At 44.4% G+C, this 17,282-nt stretch overlaps 1 protein-coding gene across 1 annotated transcript in view; it reads left to right on the top strand.

Moving 5' to 3' along the window:
• The window catches only part of SCRN1 (secernin 1), a 76,864-nt gene that overhangs the window by 29,482 nt on the left and 30,100 nt on the right, over positions 1–17,282 (top strand). The window contains exons 2-3 of the mRNA XM_077268843.1: positions 16,162–16,321; positions 16,640–16,821. Coding sequence (XP_077124958.1) covers positions 16,163–16,321; positions 16,640–16,821 — 341 coding nt within the window. The 5' untranslated portion in view covers position 16,162. The remainder of the gene's footprint in view (positions 1–16,161; positions 16,322–16,639; positions 16,822–17,282) is intronic.

Below are 17,282 nucleotides of genomic sequence, written 5' to 3'. Positions count from 1 at the left end.
CACCGGAGGGAACGCATCTGAAGCAGGTATGAAGGACGACCCTGCCCTGATGACTGACCCCACTCCCGTGACTGCTAGTGCCACAGCTGCTGACTCCGTTCCAGTGACTGATCTTGCAGCAGCGCTACCTGCTGCTCTGACTAAGACTACCTCTGAACCGACGAGTCCCAGCACTACTACTACAGAGTGCATTATCTCTACCACTGAACTTACTACCAAAATTGACATTCGAACCCAGATTATACCTGAAAGACCGACTAGTGACCTCGATGCCGCATCGGATGAGAAGGCGAATACAGATCTTCCCAGGCCAGGGAGTGTTCGCTACCAACTGATGCCTTGTGATCTACTATGAGAATAAACCTCGATACCATGGAAATGTAAATAGTTAATTGTTCTACTGTTTTGCTGCTAAACCCGTCCAGGGTTAACTCTTAAAGGGATCCCTTTGTTGACCCGGGATCCCTATTGTTTTGTTTACTTCTTCTAAGTTTTGCACAAGTTTCCAGAACTGCCGCAATCATGAACAGTGCATGATACAAACTGCTTGTAAATAGTTTGCACCTTCTTAAAGGTGCTCCCTACTGGTTTTACTTAAAGAAAGACTCTTTGTGAAGATACCGCACTGGAGCCTTTGCTGAGTATGGACTGGTAGCTTGAGAAGACGTGCTACCTCATAAAGACTTGGTCCCTTCTTAAAGGGGACATCCACTTGTCGCATTTAAAGAATGGTATTGCTTTAAGACTGAGAGATAGCAATAACGTCTTAAAAGAGAAAGTGATGATGATGCTTACTTGAAAGAAAATAATAATGTAGGCATGAAGAAGTTAAAAGTAGAAAACTGGTCTATTGTAAAGAAAGTGTTTAATAATGTGTTACAAATAGAGGACAGCAAGTGAACCCGTAGGGGTTAGTGGTGAGTCCTCCTAGGAGCCATATAGAGATGGCTCAGTGCTCTTAAACTGAAAGTATGTTATGTTCTATACTATGTATAGTAGTTGAAAAGACAGAAGGCTCGGGCTGAAAGGAGCGGTCCTGTAAGAAAGGAGAGGCAGTAGGTCTGGTGCCGTTAGGACAGGCGGTCCTGCAGATATAACGAAGGAGAATGTAGCACAGTTGCTCAAGCCTTATAATGTGTTATAAGAAGGTCTTTAGTGGATTCAGAGTGTACGTCCTTAAAGGCGATGTTAAATTATTGTTCAAGAATTTGCACTAAGTAGAATACCCGGTTGGGTAACAGGAGTTGTTTATAGCCTGTAATTTATAATATTTAACCATGTTTGTAACGTTCAAGTGTCCTCACCTCCCATAAAGGGAAGCTCTGTTCAAGTATACTTATTGTTATTGCACTCAACAAAATTGTATGTCTTTTTGCTAACCTGTATTGTTGTTTTCTTCCCAGTCCAGGAGTACTGGATTTAACCGGGGGGAGTGCAGCGCCCCAGAGTCCTGGTCGTTGCAGTACTGTGGCTCCGCCACTAAGGGGAGCCATGGTACGTCTGATGGCACTGAAGGAGTTCATCTGACCAGGTATCACAGACACCAATATATTTCACAGCCGGGCCTCCAGGGGGAGCTAAGGGTTCTATTCATTAGGCCACTCCTCACATACTGGTAAAACTGGGGGTCAGGCAGGAAGTTAGGAAGAAAGCTGACTAGGTTGGAACCAGGCAACACCTTGTGGCAGAGGGTGTTGTGGGGGAAGATTCGGTAGGGTCCCTGTCAGGGGTGGGATCCTGACAGAGGCCTGGCTACAGGAAGGAACATCAAGGGACCGTGCCTGCTCAGCATAGCAGCGGTGCCCTAAGGAAGGATCAGAAGCGAGATAGATTGTGCTGAGTGAGAAACGAGATCAAAGCAAGAAGGAGAATACCAGTAGGAGTCGTGCTGTAAGACCGAGGCAACATCCTACTGAGGCGCAAACAACCGGTGGCCGGAACGCCGAGGAAGTATTTCTATATACAGCTTCAGGCAATACTTCAAACCTACGGCAGGACAGTCAGTCTCAGGCGGGCTGTCTCACCTAAATCACCTATGCAGTCTTGGGGGGCAACTTGTGGAGAGGGGCGACTCTAGGGTCCCGAAAGAGCTCCGAACCGTAACATCAGGGAGGGAAGGAGGATTAGCAGAACATCATCTAATCGAGTTGTGAGGGAACTTAAGAAACAGACACAACAGTTGTGGGGACTTTCCGTAAGCACAGCAGGGAAAGACCGCAACACATAGCGCTAGCAGGTAGGCACAGATTTCCACCTGCAAAGAGAACTCTGGAGGTGCCATTGGACCGGCCGGACTTGTGCAGCCTGGTTATCCGGAATCCGGACTGAGGACCCAGAGACCTTCAGTAAAGAGGTAAAGAGACTGCAACCTGGTGTCCTCGTTATTTACTGTGACCGGCACTACACCGCACCACTACCACCATCCACATCCATCATATCGTTTACTGTACGCCCCTCGGCAGGGTCACGGACCGGGTCTAGCCACCGTGACAACCCCAGAGCAGAGACTCAGAGGCCCGGTACCGGGTACCCCTCGGCCCAGCGGCAGTGGGGGCGCTACAAGAACACGCCCCCCCAGTATGACACACGCTCCCGAAAATGACATCCTACCTGGAGGGAGCTCATACAATCTAGCATTTACCCTGGAGGCAGAGGCGCCCTGCTGTGGAGCAACTGTGAGGTAAGTATACAAAACTTTTTTGTTTTCTGTACAAAATGAATTAAATGGGTGAGCTGGGAGGAGGAGAAATTGCACATGACAGGGGAAGGAGTAAGGGGGACTGCACATGATGATGTGGGGAGGGGGTTTAAAAAGGGACTGCACATGATGATGTGGGGGGATAAAGGGGTAATGCACATGTTGATGTTGGGGAATAAAGGGGATAGCACATGATGTGGGGAGGTGAGTTAAAGGGGACTTCACATGATGTGGGGGGATAAAGGGGTACTGCACATGATGATGTGGGGAGGGGGTTAAATTGGACTGCACATGATGGGAGGGGGCTTAAAAGGGGACTGCACATTATGTGGGGAAGGGGTTAAAGCGGGACTGCACATGATGATGTGGGGAGGGGGGTTAAAGGGGGACTGCACATGATGTTGGGAGGGGGTTAAAGGGGGACTGCACATGATGATGTGGGGGGTAAAGGAGGACTGCACATGATGATGTGGAGGGTTAAAGGGGTACTGCACATGATGTGGGGAGGGGGTCAAAGGGGGACTGCACATGAATTGGGAGGTTAAAAGGAACTGCAAAGGATGACATGGGGTAAAAAAGGGGACTGCACATGATGATGTGGGGGGATAAAGGGGGACTGCAGATGATGTGCGGGAGGTGACTAAAGGGGGACTGCACATGATGATGTGTGGGGATAAAGGGGGACTGCACATGATGGGGGGATAAAGGGGGACTGCACATGATGATGTGGGGAGGAAGGTTAAAGGGAACTGCACATGATGTGGGGAGGGGGGCAAAAAGGGGGATTGCACATGATGATGTGGGGAGGGGGGTTAAATAGGGACTGCACATGATGATGTGGGGGAGAAAGGGGGATTGCACAAGATGATGTGGGGGGTTAAAAGAGGACTGCACATGATGATGTGGGAAGGGGGTTAAAGGGGGACTGCACATGATGTGGGAGGGGGTTAAAGGACTGCACATGAAGTGGGGAGTTAAAAGGAACTGCAAAGGATGACATGGGGTAAAGGGGACTGCACATGATGAAGTGAGTGAGGGGACGGGAGACTGCAAATGATGAATTGAGAGTGAGGGAAGAGGGACAACAATTGATTTGAAGGTGAGGTGGGGAGAGCAAATGATGACTGGGAGTGAGCAAATAGTGATGAATTTTGAGGGTGGGGTAGTAAATGATGTATTGAATGTGGAGGTAGAGCTGTTGATAATGAATAGAGTGTGGGAGAGAGAAGACAACAATGAATTGGGGCGGAAGGGGCATGTAAATATCATGAGTCGGGGGAGAAGGAGGTACATAGTGGGGGGCGCTGAGTATGCAGTGACTGGTATTGAATTGGGGGAAAGAGTACAGGTGCTAATTAATTTATATATTAGGTGAGGAAAGTGGCTATGTATAGCTAGGAGGGGCTCAGTGGTGTATTATAATTTATATTTGTAATGATGGGTTGCATAATAACCAATTATATATTGATTGAGGGCGCACCTCTGTATTCAGATGTGCAGTGTAGAAGAAAGGGAAAAAGAGGGGAATGTGCTCTGGAAGCGGTGCTCTAGATAACTGTTATTTTATGCAGAGATGAGTCCTGGCTGGAAGAAGTGATGGCAGTCTGCGCTGCATGAAAAAGAAAAGCAAAGATGAAGGACTTCAGCTAGAGATGTCACTTGTGAGTCAGTGTGTTAACTGTACGCTGACACTATACACTGTATACTCTGTACAGAGCTCATGTGTATAATGTCACCAGTGATCACTGTATTATCTGTACACAGACACTGTATACAGAGGTCCTGTGTATAATGTTAATGGTGATCACTGTATTTCCTCTTCACTATATACAGAGCTCCTGTGTATAATGTCACCAGTGATCACTGTATTACCTGTATACTGACACTATATACAGAGCTCCTGTGTATAATGTCACCAGTGATCACTGTATTACATGTACACTGACATTGTATACTATGTACAGAGCTTTTGTGTATAATGTTACTGGTGATCACTGCATTATCTGTACACTGACAGTAAATACAGAGTCCCTGTGTATAATGCCACTTGGTATTGTGTTTTTTGTTTTTTTTTTAGTAATGATCAGTATGTTAGTGTTCAGTCACTATGTGATGGTAATATGTGGTCTGGCCATGGTGTGGTGGTATTTGTTCCTTCTATGTGATATTATTTGGTCACTATGTGGTGGTAATATGTGGTCTGGTCATGGTGTGACGGCATTTGTCCCTTGTATGTTGTATTAATGGTCATTTTAAAAAAATGTATGTGACTCATTCCCTTAAAGAAAAATACATAGAAATATATTTATATTTAATAGGTTAGAGTAGAGTAGGGTGCAGCCAAAGGAGTCTACCATGTCATGGTGGCGGCTTAAAAATTCTTTTGGCCAGAACAAAAGCTGCTGGCTATGTATGTGATCTGGTGTTTGATGGGAACTGTTAATTTCTGATTGATGAGGACGTGGTGAAGTTGAGTTTTTCCAAGAGTGGGCGATGGGATGGTAGAGGCGGAGCTGGGGTGGAGCCTGGGCGGAGTCTCAAGGTGGCCCGAAAATTTTGCCAGTATGCAACCCCAAAATTCCTAGTGGCAGCGCTGTCTGTAGGGATCAGGCAGACCTAGCTAAGAATCAAAAGCTGAAAATGAATATAAATGTTTATATGGTGTCTTTGATATCAAACTTGGAAGCATAAAGGAAACGTGTGAATGTGGTTTTCTTAAAAAAATAAATAAATAACACAAATTGTAGTATAATTTCTCTCAGTATCTGAAATTATCACTAATTTTACCCTACATCCGTCCTTAAATTATTACTAACTAGTTGTAAGATCATAATGTCTAAAGGTGTTACTCCAGAAAGAAAGTAAACTAACACAAACAAACTGAAATAAATGTGCAGGAACAGCTGCTGTAGTTGCAATGCGAAAGCAAGAAAGAAAAGAGGCAACAAAATGCTGCCAGCGCAAATATGTAAACGGCCATATTTATTACACAGCTCCTAGAAATGTGAGGTTCTTAGCGCACATTTTGATCAAATTGTGCGAGCCCATCTGCCAACGACAAGGCGACCTCTTCAGATGGGACCTACACTAACACTACACTAACCGGTATAAATAAAGCTCCTATGTCTAAAGTTGTTGATCCAGAAGAAGGCAAAAAACCCTGGACACACTCAGCCAATTTGTGACTCAGGGAAAAAAATCCTTCTTGACCCCGGGAAAAGGCGATCAGTCCTAGAACCCTGGATCAAACCCTACCATTAATACTATGGTTATTATTATCCTCCCACATTATCTATTGTTATTTATTTATTTATTATTATTATTATTGTTTCTATTCTAAGTAATGTTTATTCTAATATTAAAACTAAAATCATTACTATATGCTTATTATTAAAATACTAATTTAATAACTGCTTTTTGTCCTTCTTCTTCCTTATTATAAATATTCTACCATTGCAGCTTTAATCGTTATTTTGTTATAACTATAAAAAGACTATTGTACCTTTTCTACTATAAATATTACTACTATACTATGTATATGCTTTTGATCCAGAAGAAGGCAAAAACCCTTAGACACTTTCAGCCAATCTGTGTCTGAAGGGAAAAATTCCTTCTTGACCCCGGGAAAAGGCGATCAGTCCTAGAACCCTGGATCAAGCCGCCTAATTCTATTAAAATGTGTATAGCTGGCTACCTTGTTATGACAACTACTTCTCTATATCTTATTTATACTACTGTAACTAATTGTTTATATTGTTATTAATTATTATGAATGCTACGCCGCTACCAATAATAAGGTCCCTATGTTACTTACTGCTAGATCAAACCTGCTGTTATAACTACTATTATTACTTTTACATTTTTATGGGGTGACGGCAGAAACTTCATACAGAAGGCCAGTCTTCTGAATGCCTCCTCCGGTGTGATATCAACTGAAGAGAAAAGAACCAAATATTAGGATCACCCATACCCATACAGAGATGATGTGACAGAGCGGCACTACTGATCGCCATATTGCTAACCATCCCGCTAAATTCTAGGAACAGAATTGTCAGTAAGAAGATAGAAAAATGTGTTTTGTACATGGAAGATGCAATCATTCTGTAGCCTTCATGGCCAGTGATAGGATTCCCCTGTCTACCTATGAAGCTCACGTTCTACTCAGACCGGCGATGTCAACCTCTGTTGGGAATCAGTTTAGCTTTCTGGTATTTTTTACAGCAAATATCTGCAGTTCTATAGTTACCCCCCAAATTACTGGAAACCTGACACCTCCCAAAGATAAAGAAAGGTGAAGCCGTTGGGAGCCATCTGACCACAGGACAGAGAATGTTCGCCTAACAGTGTGAGGAATCTCACCTGATCCAGCGCAGGATGAAGGTCCGGTCCACATGGTCTCGCTGTGGTCTTCACTCGTGTCAAAATCTATCAAAATCCTGTAAAATAGCAGAACAGTCAGAATAGGTTTTGGCCATTTGGGCAGATGCCATTGACTAGGGTGTGCTGTTACTGGAAACTTTGGGAAACACCGTCTGTGTGTTTAGGAGGCATTGCCGGGGCAAAGGCAACATTGGGCAATGTGCAGGATATGACTGTTATACATCCAATATCTGCCCATCCCCATTATTCTGTGCTGTATATGGAGCACTTTATTTAATGGAGGAATATTCGGAATAAACGACTTCGGTCCGTTCTCCGCTCTGCAGGCGCCGTTCTCTATGGAGGACGGAGCTGATGTTAAATATTGGACCCATCCAATAAGATGTGAGAAGTGGAGACAGCGGAGTATCAGCCGCCGGCTCCTCATCATGTACATGTCTGTATGTGAAGTGTTGGGGTAAATATGAACAATTAGTAACAGAACATCTCGGGTTATTCTGTATGAATATGTGATGAGATAAATCAGCCATCACTTATATTATATTACAGGTTTATACCTGAAATGTCGCAGTGGCTGCAGGTGTCCGTCTTCACTCTCCGCTGAGATAGAACAGACTGAAAATAACTGACGTTTGTGCTTTTTCAAATTTAAATCTAACAATCCTACTGGTTGTTTATTGCCATGGTGACAGAAGTCACTGATAATTTAAAGGGACATGACGGTATTATTGCACTATAGTGGATTTTACTATATGTAACTCCCCTTTGACACCATTTAAGCACATGGAGATGTGTTGTAATTCCCTGCACGGATGATAGGCGCAATAATATGCAGGTAAATGATATGAAGGACCAGTGTCCCATTTGTTCTAAGGATTGGTGCGGGTCCCAGGAATTGGGTCCTAGCAATATGTCATCGTTTACCAAAAACCCTGTAATTGCTTCTACTTCACTGTATTTTGTGAGGTCATGATATCTTATTATCTAGTTGGATTGCTCAAGGGAGTTTTTATTGTGTAATTTACAATAAGAATAGAAGTGCTGTCACCTAGGAGAGGCATGTTCAATAAATATTAGGCTTAGGCAGAGCTACCATCAGGGCATTACTGCCTTGACTGGAGAATGGGGCCCGATGAGCAGAAGGGGCCCACAATGGGTCCCGTCTCTTCTGTTCATCGGGCCTCAGCGGCGCGCTTCTGCCAGTGCAGTAACTGAACCTGAGACCGAGATGCAGGTTCAGTTAAACTCTATAGCCGTGCGGGCCTGCACAAGAATAGTGAAAAGCCGCTAGCCAATAGGAAGAGAGTGGGAAGAGAGAGGCTAAGTGCCAGAATAGGTGCATACAGATGTGCCTTTTCTGGGGTGGCTGGGGGCAGATGTGTTTAGCCAGGGGGGGTCCTATAACCATGGTCCCTCTCTAGGCTATTAATATCTGCCCTCAGTCACTGGCTATCCCACTCTGACGGAGAAAATTGCACGGGAGCTCCCAAATTCTGCACACACACACTACTAACATTATTGTGAGGACTATGTAAAAATATAACGGATATGAAATGGTTTAATGTATGTAAACCATGTCTCATATGTCTCATATCCTGTCGGGTTTGGTAAAGAGATGGCAAAAGCCGGCAATTGAATTACCGACTTTTCTGCTATCTAGCTCTGTATGAAATATAAATATATATATATATATATATATATATATATATATATATATATATACCGTATTTTCTGGCGTATAAGACGACCTTTTAACCCCTGAAAATCTTCTTAAAAGTCGAGCGTCGTCTTATACACCGGGTGCAGACCAATGTGCATATGGTGGGTGGGGGGAGAGAGGGGGTGTCTCACAGGAAAGTGTGAGTGGAGTATCCCCCTATTACCTCATTGTGGCAGCGTGGGGTTTCTGTGCTGGTGAGCGGCGGCGGATCCTCTTTGTGCCGCGTGGGTGCTCTGTGCTGTGAGGCGGCGGCGGCGGCGTATATTCGTGCAGCGTCGGGGCTCCGCCAGCATTTCCTCACAGCCTGGAGGCACCGGCAGCTCCATTGCTGCGATGCGGTGGCCTCCGGGAAAATGGCCGCTGGGGGCGGCACATGCTCAGATTCAGATCTTGTCCCGAGCTATCGAGATATCATTTTATTCAACTTTCTATGGCCTACATGTTCATATAGACGGCTTAGGAGGGTTGATCCTACGGACAGATTGTGCTGACATAAACATTCAATCATCAACAGACCTGTGCCCAGTGAATCTGTAATAAGTCATACAGATTGACAGATTGTTAGTCTTTCTTTGTCCTTCAATGTGTAACTGCGCATATCTTAGAGGACCTGGTGTGGAATTCTGCTGCTGTAGTCCATTCTCTTCATTGGTCAATGTGCCATGTATTAAGAGATGCTCCTCTGTATTCCACAGATGTAACACATGGTTTTATCACCATGAGCCATTCTCATCTGACTTCCATCATTAATGTGGCATCTTACACCCACTGTTATGATCTGGTGACCTTGGAGCCGCATGAAACTTTCTCTGGAGTCGGTGGAACCTGTACTGACTGCAAATCCTGAACTAACACCGCAACTAGAAGTATCCGTGGGGTGTGCCTAACAAACCCTAGACACCTCGACACAGCCGGAGGACTAAATACCCCTATAGATGGAAATAGGAATGCTACCTTGCCTCAGAGCAGACCCCCAAAGGATAGGCAGCCCCCCGCGAATAATGACTGTGAGTAGGAGAAGAATAGACACACGCAGGTAGAAAACAGGATTTAGCAAAAGAGGCCACTCTAGCTAAATAGGAAAGGATAGGACAGAATACTAGGCGGTCAGTATTAAAACCCTTCCAAAAATATCCACAGCAGATAATACAAAAACTTCCACAATCTAACTAAAGACATGGAATGTATATCTGCCACTCCAGAGAATCCAACAAGACTGAGAAAATACTGACACAATCTAACCTGGACAAGAAAACACAAGAATAGCACTGAATTGTGAAGCACACAGCATGTGTGCCACAGGAAAAAAAAAACAGACACTTATCTTTGCTGATTTGGCAGAAAGGCAGGAGGAACCAGGCAGAGGTCCTACACCTCCCAACAACAATTGACAACTGGCAAGGACTAATGAATCCTGCACGCCTAAATACCCCAGTCAGAACTGCAATCAGCAGATACACCTGACCAGGACTGCAACTCAGGGGCAACTGCATTACCACCTACAACCACCGGAGGGAGCCCAAAAGCAGAATTCACAACAACCCACATAGCTGGCGTTGAATAATACATTTTGCACACCACACTGTAAGCGTAGTTATGAATGAGATTCCTAGGACGTCAGCCAGGGGCGGACACAGACTGCAGAGGGCCCCTGTGCAAGAAATCTTCCTGCCCCCCCCATACCGCAACAAAGTTATGTAAACTTATAGGTTGTAATATTTATTATCTGTTTAGAACACAACTATCAACTCTAAATAATAAATTTAAGTTCAATATTTAACAACTGAATATAACACAAAGCAGTCATGCAATTGATGTCATATCTGGCAAATCTGGATGTGCTTATTGTGGCCTATGACTTATCAAGCAGCACAGACTGTTATTACTTTATAAACTGGAGGAAATAATACTGTAGTGAGGAGGATTTGATTTTTTTCAAAACGTAAATGGGTTGTCCAGGACTGTTTTATTATTTAACTATGAACCTATGAACTGATAGGCAGGTAGTTGCTAACTACCCACCTGTTCTGTGCTGGCCTAGAGCGGTCAAGGACTGCTCCTGCCGCAGATCCTGCTGCTTCATGTCAATAGAGCAGCTTTTCATGTTCTGGGCTGCTCTGTTTATGGGGCATGACTGCCGACCTCATGCTGTTCAATAGCCGGCTCCCTGTAGTGATGCAATGGGGAGATGGCTGTCAATCAGCATAAAGCTGGCAGTCACAGCCCTTCAACAGACTAGAAGAGAAGCTGCTGTTCTGTTGATGTGATGTCAGAGGAAGCAGCAGTAGTGGTCTGTGACTACCCTGAGCTGGCACAGGTCTGCACTGGGCAGGACAGGCAGTTAGTTAGTAACTACCTGCCTGTTAGAGCTTAGGCCTATAGTAAAAAATATAATGGTTTTAGACAACCCATTTAATAATAATTAGTAAACAACTGTACCCTTTATTGATAGATACTAAAAACCATTTTACTAAATTTACTAAATCAAATCAAGATAACTAGGCTTTAGTCAGCCATTCAAATGTTTGAATTTAGAAATGTTCACTGAAAAATGTATTTCAAACAGTAAAACTGTGTGGAGGTGTGAACAATTTACTTAAAACTCATTCTCCTGGCCTTCTTTTCAGCAAATTCATCAATCATTTTATTTAAGTTAATCTTTCTAGCACGGTCATTTTCAATTGACAGCATAGAAATAATTTTGGGTAATGTAGCTGTCTGTGCTAACTCTTCTTTCCTTAGTCTGCACTTTTGAGCTCCGCTTTTAGGTTTTTGGCCAGATGCCATTCTAAAAAAAATGAACATAAATGTATGTTCAGTTGTTCACTATGTGTTCAGTTAACATTACAGACTATTTAACAGATATATTATTGTATTATAAACAATAAAAAGGGGCATAAACACCACAACATATCAACAGGTATGTCAGATGCATGTAGGTGCTTAAAAGGGTTGTCCTCTACTAGACAACCCCTTCTTAAACTACCGTATATACTCGAGTATAAGCCGACCCGAGTATAAGCTGACCCCCCCTAATTTTGCAACAAAAAACTGGGAAAACGTATTGACTCGAGTATAAGCCTAGGGTGGAAAATACAGCAGCTACCGGTAAATGTCAAAAATAAAAATAGATACCAATAAAAGTAAAATTAATTGAGACATCAGAAGGTTAAGTGTTTTTGAATATCCATATTGAATCAGGAGCCCCATATAATGCTCCATACTGTTCATTATGGCCCCATAAATGCTCCATATAAAGCTGTGCCACATATAATGCTCCATACAATTCATTATTGCCCCATAGTTGCTCCATATAAAGCTGTGCCACATATAATGCTCTATACAATTCATTATTGCCCCATAGTTGCTCCATATTAAGCTGTGCCACATATAATGCTCCATACAATTCATTATTGAATATTGCCCCATAGATGCTCCATATAAAGCTGTGCCGCCACATATAATGCTCCATACAATTCATTATGGCCCCATAGATGCTCCATATAACGCTGTGCCACATATAAATGCTGCTGAGCAATAAAAAAAAATGATGCAGCGCCCCAGAGTCCTGGTCGTTGCAGTACTGATGCTCCGCCGCTAAGGGGGGTGTTGGTACGTCTGATGGCACTGAAGGAGTTCACCTGACCAGGTATCACAGACACCAATACACTTCACAGTCTGGCCTCCAGGGGGAGCTAAGGGTACTATGTATTAGGCCACTCCTCACATCTGGTAAAACTGGGGGTTAGATAGGAAGTTAGACAGAAGCTGACTGGGTTGGAACCAGGCAACATCCTGTGGCAGAGGGTGTTGCAGGGGAAGATTCAGGGGGGTCCCTGTCAGGGGTGGGATCCTGACAGAGGCCTAGCGAACAGAAAGAACGTTACGGGACCGCGCCTGCACTTCATTGCGGCGGTACCCCAAGAAAGGACAAGAAGCGAGGTTTATTGTGAAGAGTGAGAAACAAGATCAACGCAACAAGGAGAAAACACCAGTAGGAGTCGTGCTGTAAGACGAGGCAACATCCTACTGAGGCGCCTAGCCGGTGGCCGGAATGCCGAGGAAGTATTGAGCTCCAGGCCTTACTTCAAACCTACGGCAGGACAGTCAGTTATAGGCGGGCTGTCTCACCCAAAATCACCTAAGCAGACATAGGGGGCAACAGTTGGAGAGGGGCGACTCTAGGGTCCCGTGAGACCTCCAGGCCTACCCGTCATACGGGTGCGTCCTAGCCATATCATCTGGGGGGACGGAGAAGAACATCAGAATCAGTTGTGAGGGAACTTCAGAAACAGACACAACAGTTGTGAGGACTATCCCGTGGTGCTAAGCAGGGAAGGACTACAACACACAAGCGCTAGAAGGTAGGCACAGATTTCCACCTGCAAAGGGAACTCTGGAGGTGCCATCGGACCGGCCGGTCTCAGCCAGCCCTGTTAACCGTACTTCGGATTGAGGATCCTGAAGCCTTCAGCAAAGAGGTAAAGAGACTGCAACCTGGTGTCCTCGTTATTCATCGCGATCTGCACCACACCATCATCACTCTCCACTTTCACTGGACACCCCTCAGCAGGGTCACGGACCCGTCTAGCCACCGTGACAATCCCAGAACCGAGACAGAGAGGCCCAGTACCGGGTACCCTTCGGCCCTGCGGCAGTGGGGGCGCTCCAATGACATACTCACCTCTCGTCTCTGCCCGCTGGTCCTCACCGTCCCGGTCTCTCCGCACTGACTGTTCAGGCAGATGGCGGCGCACACACTATACGTCATCGAACCCTCTGACCTGCACAGTCACAGCAGAGGACGCGGAAGACTGAGCGGCGCCCGGCGGGTGGATCGTGGACAGGTAAATATGATACTCACCTGCTCCCGGCATCCTTGGCTCCTTCTCCCGGACTGTGGACAGATGGTCTCCGCAGACTCCGGGCACGGCAGCTTCTTCACCAGCGGTCACTGGGTACCGCTTATTACAGGATCCACACAGTGTATCACAACAATGCCGTGTATGTCCGTCGCCGTCGGGGGACCCCTCCCTCTCTGGGCCCCGGTGCGGTTGTACCGGTTGAACCGGCGGTATGTCCGCCCCTGACATCAGCCTTTCCTGAGATGCTAAAAACCACCCGTCTGCCACCAAATCATTTCATGGAGATCACATTTCATCCCTTTTATTGTGTTTTGCCTGAACGACTGCTGAATCTTTTGACCATGTTTGCGGCTTTGAGGCATTAAGTTGCTGTCCCATGAATAGATGCCTGAACTAGCAGGTGTTATTATAGTGCAGCCATTGAGTTACTAAAAGTAAGAGAATATTTGCAAGATTACAGCTAGGGATTTACATCAATCCAGCATTGTCCGCAGGCTACTTATAAATCATTGCATTTGCAGCCTTGTAACATCAAGACCGATGTCCCATGTTGAGTGATATTGCATCCTACCGGGAATCCTGGCCTTACTGCTGTATGGGGCCCAGTGAACAGCAGTACACAGAGGGGCCCACAGGTCCGGGGCCCCACTTATGTGCTACTGTTCATCGGGCCCCATCGTGCAGCAAAGTGGTGCGCGCTACGGTGCACACGTCAGCGCTGGGGCCCGGGAGCTTTCTCAGAGCTGGGCACGGCCATCTTACCTTGACGGCTGTGCAGCTCCTCCTCCATCCATCTTCCGTTGAGCCTAGACTGTATGGACTCCTTCCATGTCCTGACTGCAGCCCATACAGCAATGGTCCCCAACCTTTCTGACCTTGAGAGCCACATTCAGTTCTGAGAGAGGGTCGCGAGCCACATTCAGCTCTGGGAGAAGGTCACGAGCCACATCCAAGTCTCGACTCCCTTACAATAATGGCAACCAAAGCCGCCATTATGGGTATGATGATAATCAAAGCTTTTCCACATAAATCACCCCAAAGCATAATACCAAGATCCAGGGGTTATCACAATACCCCTTCAGTATTCTCCCATCAATCACTCCCAAAACATGGTTGCATATAGCTTCAAGCACCTCCTCTCCCAGGTAGTATCATCCAGTTCTCAGCTTACCATACTTAAACTATATCTAAACGAAAGACCAGTATATGTGCATCCACATCTGCTCTTCTGTGCAGGGCTGCTCACAACATTCATAATTTTAAAATGTGATCTTCATACCTGTTTGTTAGATCTGGAGCTAATGCACCAAGCTGGCAAACAGCCGCGAGCCACAATTCATGGAACCGCGAGCCACATGTGGCTCCCGAGCTACAGGTTGGGGATCCCTGATCTAGTCCAACCAGGAAGTGAACAGAAATGCACAAATTTCAAAAATTATAATAAAATCTTTTTATTAAATATTCTTTAAGATGTCGAACAAACTGCAATACAATAATTATAAACCAATGAACCTCTGATGCGAGGGACTACCAGGCTACTGGCCTCATTAATCACACTGTAGACACCATTATACAAGTAACTAAATATAGTTACCAATCAAAATTCAGATTATCAACACTTATGCAAATAATTAACAGTTATCATAAGTGACGACAGCAAAGTCTTAAGGGATAATTACCATCTATAGGGAGTGCATGAGCAGTCAATATACAAAATTTCTCATGTCACCATATATATGCATAAGCTCCCCTTGCGATCCCTATGATACTGCTATAAACACTAGACATGTGATACCAACATGATTTTGAAAGCTACTTACAGCGTGTGAGGCTGGTGCAGTGTCCCTCTACCCCAACGTGCGTTTCATCCACACTTCTTCACGCCGTATATTGACTGCTCGTGCACTCCCAGTAGATGGTAATAATTCCTTAAGACTTTGTTGTGGTGACTTATGATAACTGTTAATTATTTGCATAAGTGTTGATAATCTGAATTTTGATTGGTAACTATATTTAGTTACTTGTATAATGGTGTCTACAGTGTGATTAATGAGGCCAGTAGCCTAGTAGTCCCTCGCATCAGAGGTTCATTGGTTTATAATTATTGTATTGCAGTTTGTTCGATATCTTAAAGAATATTTAATAAAAAGATTTTATTATAATTTTGGGAATTTGTGCATTTCTGTTCACTTCCTGGTGATAGTGTAACGGACGGAATTAGATAAAGTGACACTGGTCAGAATTGTACGATTTGGCCTGGTCATGAAGGTGAAGACAGGCTTGGGGGCTGAAGAGGATATTCGGGTTTATTAACCTTTTGGATTGATCAACAGCACTGTAGTAGTTAAATAATAAAATTAATCATCAAAATTACAAATTGCCTAATGTGCGCACAGTGTAGTCTAATATTAATGAGCTTCTTATGCAAGTATGATTTGCTTCTTAGACACATTAGATATCCACTTGTAGTGTTTTGATACATTTTGCTCTTACCATAGGATGACTGGTGCCCCTCCAAGCTACTGTTTTGTTGTCCTCCCACCCCCAACCACAAAAGGTCATATATTCTTTGGAAAGAACTCGGCACGCCCAAGAGATGAAGTTCAAGAAGTTCTACATGTGCCGGCTAGCAGTCATGAGGCTGGGAGCGAAGTTCAGGTGAGGTTAATACTGGATTTCCATCTCTGTAGGTGTCATTTTTAGCCTATAGAGTGAAGAATAAGCACACAGAATTAGTGGGCAGAAAACAGTCCAGAACAGCTTGCTTCTTGCTTTAGAAATGTTTGTTACTTTTGCCTATTCTATTTTTTATTTCCAGTCAAATGTTTGTAGCCAGTAAAAGTTATTACACAGTAGTGTAGTATTAATGCCCCCTCCTGCGGTCACAGCCATAAAACTGCACAAACTGCTATTTCATCAGATTATACAGTGTTACCTTCACTATATAATGCAGGAAATATTCATATGGTTTTCCAGTGTACTTACCTGGCCATTGACCAAGTTATGAAGACTCATTCTGTGATACTCAGTAAACCAGCCTGGATGTGGGGAGCTGAGATGGGAGCCAATGAGTATGGGGTGTGCATCGGTAACACAGATATCGTTACAAAGCAAGCTGCTGATGACGGCACCTTATTACTAGGGACAGATCTGGTCAGGTAAGTGGGTTCATAAAAAATTGTTACTAGGACTCGCTCACACTGGCATATAAATTGGATCACTGCAGTACAATAAAAAAATCGGATTGCACTCATACCAATGTTATTCAGTGAGGCAGTGCAGATCTGCGTATTTTTTTCTCCGCCGTATTCGGCATGAGAAAAAAATTGCAGCATGCTGTGATTTCACTATAAAATTGGATAATGCAAGAAAAAAATGTCATGCCATATGGACTATCAGTATGACATCTGATATAATGTTTACTGATACATTACAATTCTGTAGTAGGCTAATTATGCAAATTGTCTCTCCAGAGAGGAAGAGAACTAGAACTCTAGTGCCACCTATTGGAAGGTAGCAAACCTACAAGTAAATGTCAACTCTTTAACGAGCCTTGTCACATGACTTAGGATAATTGCCAAACCAGAATCTCAATTTGCAGACACTGTTTCTGGGTACG

This window comes from Ranitomeya variabilis, chromosome 6 (assembly GCF_051348905.1).
Source record: "Ranitomeya variabilis isolate aRanVar5 chromosome 6, aRanVar5.hap1, whole genome shotgun sequence".
NCBI lineage: Eukaryota > Metazoa > Chordata > Amphibia > Anura > Dendrobatidae > Ranitomeya > Ranitomeya variabilis.
The sequence above is the reverse complement of the archived record's forward strand: the minus strand, read 5'-3'. Positions and strand labels throughout refer to the sequence as shown.